The sequence below is a fragment of the Fonticula alba genome, assembly GCF_000388065.1.
Source record: "Fonticula alba strain ATCC 38817 unplaced genomic scaffold supercont2.1, whole genome shotgun sequence".
NCBI classification, from domain to species: domain Eukaryota; order Rotosphaerida; family Fonticulaceae; genus Fonticula; species Fonticula alba.
The window spans coordinates 3,046,601-3,052,553 of record NW_009242971.1 but is presented as its reverse complement, the minus strand read 5'-3'; the positions used below and the strand labels follow the sequence as shown (position 1 = coordinate 3,052,553).

The 5,953-nt window shown below is 65.1% G+C and overlaps 1 protein-coding gene across 1 annotated transcript; it reads left to right on the top strand.

Annotated features, from left to right (window-relative positions):
- The first annotated feature begins 1,477 nt into the window (after positions 1–1,477).
- H696_00648 (hypothetical protein) lies at positions 1,478–5,768 on the top strand. The gene is made up of 12 exons (XM_009494529.1): positions 1,478–2,109; positions 2,284–2,430; positions 2,554–2,664; positions 2,801–2,900; positions 3,036–3,169; positions 3,332–3,449; positions 3,617–3,808; positions 3,906–4,165; positions 4,296–4,515; positions 4,660–4,787; positions 4,947–5,100; positions 5,269–5,768. The coding sequence occupies exons 1-12, from the start codon at positions 1,498–1,500 to the stop codon at positions 5,589–5,591; spliced, it is 2,499 nt and encodes an 832-aa protein (XP_009492804.1). The 5' UTR covers positions 1,478–1,497; the 3' UTR covers positions 5,592–5,768.
- Positions 5,769–5,953: the final 185 nt, after the last annotated feature.

The window sequence follows — 5,953 nt, the reverse complement described above, 5'->3', positions numbered from 1 at the left end:
GGTGGGGGGGGGGGGGGGGAGGGGGGGCAGGACGCCTCCTTTTAGGGCAGCTTTCCTCCCCTCCCCCTTACATCGTGCGCGCGTGCGTATGTATATGCACACCCACACACCCACGGACAGGCGGACAGGCGGACTGGCAGACTGGCGGACTGGCGGACAGGCAGACTGGCAGACTGGCAGACTGGCAGACTGGCAGACTGGCAGACTGGCAGACTGGATCCTTCGGTGGCTGGGATTCGATCCCCAAGGGGCAAGCCCTCGATCCGACCAGCCGGCCCCGGTGGCCCGGGGGAGAGACACACTGACCAGGTCGCCCCTCCTTCTGGCCAATTCTCGCGCGCACAAGATCAGCACGTTGCTGCCTCTCGCTGTGTCGGGCCGTGTTTCGGGGCGCCCCGTAAATCGCGGGCCTGCCGGGGCCGGCTTCCTCCCGGGCCCGGGCGGCTGGCTGGGACCCACTCGCCTGGCGCTCCACGCCCATCGGCCCACAAAAGGGCCAGGGGAAGAGGGGCCTTTCGGGCGGCGGCGGCAACAGCGGCAGCGGGCCGAGTGGTTAACTGAACGCTAGTGTCTTGGGCGGGGCGGCGGGCGCTAAACTAACCGGCATGAATCACACTGCAATCCGTCATGCCGCGTGATTCCGTTGTATATTATCCGAGAATGTGAACGGCATTCCTGTCGTTGGCAGCGCGGCCACCGCCTGTTGGTCTCTGGGGATTCGGACCGGCGGCCAAATTCTCGACTGCGCCCCCTCGCCGCTTGCCCCACATATTCGGGCGCGCGCGCGCGCGCGCGCGCGCGCGGGGGTATCGCGCCCCTGAGTCCGAGGGGCAATCGCCCTGGGTCGGTCCCACAGCGCGAGTGTGAATCGGGTTGCTTGGCCAGAACGGCCAGGCCACGCGTTGTCTCGATGCCCTCGTGATCACATTTATGCACAACGATTTTGTCCCTCCCTGGCCAGCATCCATATCCGATACACTCACACACACACACAGGCACACACACACAGGCACACACACACATGGACAACCCAGACGCGTCCGCACGGCCGTGTTCCGGCCATGGCCGGTTTTCCGGCCCTTGGCCAGCTCTTGCCTCTGGTCCGCCGTTCGGTTTTATTTACCTTTTCCCTGGGCGGCCCTTCGGGCCCCCCGCCGGGAGAGGAAGAGGGAGAGAGAGAGCCCAGATGAAAATAGTGCGGTCGGCCCCCGGCTATCGGTTCCGTTGTTATTTTATTGTCGGCCCGGTGGTCGGCCTGCATGGCGCACACAGGGTTCGGCGGGAGGCGATCTCCCCCGCCCCCGCCCCCCGGGTGACCGGGGGGTGCTCGCCCTCGGCCCCCCCCCCCCCCCCCCCCCCACCCCCCTCCCTGGCTCCCCCCGGGGTCGAGGGCTTGACCGGAAAAGCAACTGCCCTGGCCCCTTTGCCCGGGGCCTGCCCCGGATCCAACACCGACTTGCCGCCGCCGCCGCCGTCGCCCCTCCGCTCCCCCTCCCGATGCCCGCCTCCTCGCCGAGCCTCATGCCGGCGCCGGTCGGCATGGCCGGGTCCGGACAGCCGGCCGCTGGCGGCGGCTTCCGCTGGCCTGCCCGCGTCGTTTGGACTCTCCTTTCCTTCGGCCTGTTCGCCCATGCGTACTTTGGCGGCGGCCTGTCCGGTCTCCGGTCGTCGCCAGGCAAGGGTGCTCCCGACTCGGCGGCCGCCACCGCCACCACTGCCAGTGACACCACTCCCTGGAGCCCGCTGCAGCGGGCACTCTCCTCGGCTGGCGCTGGTGCTGGCGAACAGATCGACACCATGCTCCAGTCCGTTCGCCAGAGCGCTGCCACCCTCTATGAGACGTCTTCCCTCTCTGGCCGGTCCAAGGTCCGCGGGAACCCCCGCGCCCGGGCGGCCATCCGCCACGCCGCCACCGCCACGGCGCAGACCGCCGAGGCCTCACCCCCCGGCTTCCTTGGCCCCGACATCTCGTGGGACGCCTTCCTCGGGGATGTGCGTCTGGCTTCGAAGCGTCTTCTCTCGCCGCGCAGCCTGCTGGCTGCCAACGAGGCCATGGGCTCCGGCAACCACAGCGCCTCCTCCGGCCACGAGGAGGAGGAGGAGGACATTGTACGTTGCGTGTTGTCTCTGCGTTATACCTCTCTCTCCCTCTCCCTCTCCTTCCCCGACCCCACGTATAGCCCGCTGCCAGGGCCCCCATGATGTTGGATGCCCGAGCTGACTTCCTGCTTCCGCGTGGCACCCTCCCTGCTATGGTCTTTGTGCCCACCCATCGACATACAGTGCGCTATGAAGTACATCTCCGAGCAGCCTGACCCCTGCGCCTTTGTCAAGGAGAACTGCCCGGCCGACTCGGTGATCGACTACTACGGCAACCACTTCTGCTGGTTCGGCTCGCCGGCGCTTTCCTGGCTATCGTACATCCTCCTGGTGCGTGACACCGATCGCCGATCGGCCTCTGCTTCTTTGCTCCTCTCCCCCCGCGCCCGATCATCTCAACTTGCCTGGTGCTGACCCGTCCCGCCCGCCACACGTTGCCCTCCCTGCTGGCAGATCATCTGGGTCGGTGTCATCTTTGTGGTGATCAGCTTCATTGCCGATGCTTTCGTGCTCAATCTTCGTGCGATGTCCCTGTTGCTGAAGCTGTCCGACAACATGGCCGGTGTATGTGTCGCACATGCCCCTTTTCTCCTGGCCTTTCTTGTCTCGTCCCTTTCTTCCCCCTCCCCCCTCCTCCTCTTTTTGATACTCACATGCCCCCTCCCCCAACTTTCCGGCTCTTCCCCCCGTCCCCTCCCAGGTCACCCTCCTGGCCGTCGGCAACGGCGCGCCGGATCTCTTCGGCTCCATCGCCTCGGTGACCTCGGACAACCCGAACTTGGCCCTGGGCCAGCTCCTCGGTACGCAATCTCTCCCCTGCCCCGGGCGTACTCCCTCCCAGCTCACCCTCTCCCCCCCCCCTTGCCTGCCTGCCTGCCTGCCTGCCTGCCTGCCTGCCTGCCTGCCTGCCTGCCTGCCTCGGCTCTCCCCTGTAGGCGGTGGCGTTTTCGTGACCACGGTCGTGGTTGCGGCCATCGGCATGCAGCAGTCTTTCCGTGTCAATCGCCGGCCCTTCGTTCGGGACATCCTCTTCTACACAGCCGCCGTCCTGTTCATGTTCTTCAATGTCGTATGTGCCTCCCCAGGAATATGCGGCTTCACCTTTCCTGCCTGATGTGTGCTTCTACTGGTTAGCCTGCTTGACTCACCCACCCGCTCGGCGTCGCGCTTCTTCTTCTTCTTCCTCTCTCTTTCTCTCTCCCCATCCCGCTTGCTCCCCCTTCTCCTAAAGCTTGTTGGTAGTATCTCCCTCTGGAAGTCCCTCCTGATGATTGGCTTCTACGTGGCCTACGTGATCACGGTCTTCGTGGGGCACTTCATCTATCGCCGCATGAAGGCCAAGCGTCTTGGTACGTCTCTCCCTGTCCTCTCTCTCCCCGGGCTAACGGCCAACCGCCTCTCTCCACCCTCTCTCTCTCGTTGGTGTCACATGAGCTTACCCAATGCCCCCCGTCCTCTCTCTCTCTCTCTCTCTCTCTCCCCTGCGTGCGTGTCTGCGCTTGTTTGGCTCTTCCAGCGGCCGCTCTCGACGCCGGTCTCGACCCGGACGAGACGTCCCACACCATCAACTCCACCGCCAGCGATAGCCCAGACCTGGAGGGGGACTCCCCCTCGCCAGCCCTCGAGTTCGGCGATGAGTATGCCGGCATCGATGATTCCGCCTCCAACATCCACTCGGTGGCCGTCAGCGCCGCGCAAAAGCAGGGCCGTACGTTGCCCGCCCTGGGTTCTTGCTCTGCTTCCTCTCCCCTCCCCCCGTTTTCTCTCCCTCCCTCCCTCACATCCCGACTTTCGCTCCGTTGTAGGTCTGCGCCCGCGTCGGCCCCTCTCCAAGGTATCGACCGAGGACAACACCGATGACGAGGGCAACTCGCCCGATGAGCATCTGGCTGGCTTCGCTTCCATTCCCCAGGATGGCCTTCTTTCCGACGGGGAGTACAACTTCAATGAGACGTCGGGGCTCCTGGCGGCAAACTCATCGCCCGTGTATGATGTTACTCCCCTGCTGGGGCCGGATCCGCCTGCCAGCAAGAAGCCCTCCATGGAGGAGGAGTTCAACCCGGAGGTGCGGGAGCCAGTCCTTCCCCCATGTCCCTGAGCGCGCCATGCCCCTGTCCCTTGTCGCGTCTGCCTGCTTACCGGATGTGCCCTTTGCCCTCTTTCTTTTCCCCCCTCCTTCCCCCTCTCCTGCTCAGACCCTTTCCATGACCGAGGCCCTCTTCCCGGTGGTGACTACCTGGGCCGAGTCCAGCCCGCTGGATCGCATTGTCAACATCATCGGCGCGCCATTTGTCTTTTTCATGCATGGCACCATCCCGCGCGTGGACCACGGCCGCGCGCTCAAGGGATGGAACAAGAACATGTCTGTCATCCACACCGTCACCGTGCCGCTGTGGATCGCCCTCTCGACTGGTGGTATGTAGCCTCTCGGCGTGGCACCGCTTCTCCCGCGTCCTTTTTCTCTCCCGCCTTTTGGGCGTGCTGCTGCTTCCCTCGGTGCTGCGTCCTCAATGCCGTGCGATTGACATCCTTCTCTATACGCCGCTCGGGCCGCTAAAGTTTTCAATACCTCGGTGTCGGGCGACTCGGAGTTCTCCGTTTGGATGTTGCTCACTTGCTTGGGCGCCTTGCTGGCTATCCCGATGCTGCTGTTCACCAAGTCCCGCATCGACCCGCCATTCTTCCCGGTACGCGCTGTGCCTGCCGCTAGTGGACTGCCCGCCTTGTGGTCCCCTGCTCCCCTCCCCTCCCCTCCCCCCCCCCTCCCTGGCGTTCCTTCTCTCTTGGTTGTTGATCTGGCCATTTGAACTGATCCATCTCGTTGGGTGCTCCTCTGCTGGTCTCAGTTCTTCTCCTTCGTCGGGTTTGCCTCTTCTGCTCTGTGGATTTACCTGATCAGTGGTGAGCTCATCGGCGCCCTGGCCACCCTTGGTCGCCTGTGCAACCTGTCGGACACCATCCTCGGCCTGACCATTTTGGCTTGGGGCAACAGTATCGGCGGTGCGTTTTCCCCCCTCCCCCCCCCCCCCCTTTGTGGCCCCCCCCCCACCCTCCCCCCCCCCCCCGCACCTCCCCCCCCCCCCTCCTCTACACTACCCCCCCCCTCCTTACCACCACCACCATTCCCCCTGCCCGTCTCCTCTGCCTGTGGCTCTGTCACCACCACAGATTTGATCGCCAACCCGGCCATCGCGCGCAAGGGCTTCCCCGCCATCGGCGTGAGCGCCTGCTTCGGTGGCCCCCTGCTGAACCTCCTGCTTGGGCTCGGCATTGCCTTCACCATCCGCCTGATGACCTACCCGGAGGCTGAGTACCCCCTGACCATCGACACCAACCTGTATGCCGCCTTCGCCGGGCTCCTCATGTCCCTGGTCATGTCGGGCATCGTGATCCCGGTGTGCGGCTGGCGCGCCGGCCGGAACTACGCCATTGTTCTGCTGGTTTTCTATCTGGCCTACCTGTCGACCAACATCGCCATCGAGTTTGCTTGAGCAGCTCCCGGCCCGACACACATGAGCCCGCTCTCCCCTCCCCTCATCCTCCCGGTCTGCGCGGTGGTCACTGCCCCATGGTGGGGACCCTTCGTCGGGGGTGGAGAGGACCCTGCTGCCGACCGGCCCGCCGGCGGGGCGCGGGACCGAACGGGGGCGGGAGGGGGGGGGGGGGCCTCATCCCTTGCCCTGGCCCTTTTTTTTCCAGCAACAATACAAAACAAATACCCCAGCTCCCAACGATCTAGCGGCTGAGCGCCCATCCGGTGGTGCACGTGGAGCTCTGTGGAGATGGCCTTTTGCCGAGTGCCGGCCGGCGATCTCCCCCCGTCTCGGTCCCTGGGCCCGCGCATCGGGGGGGG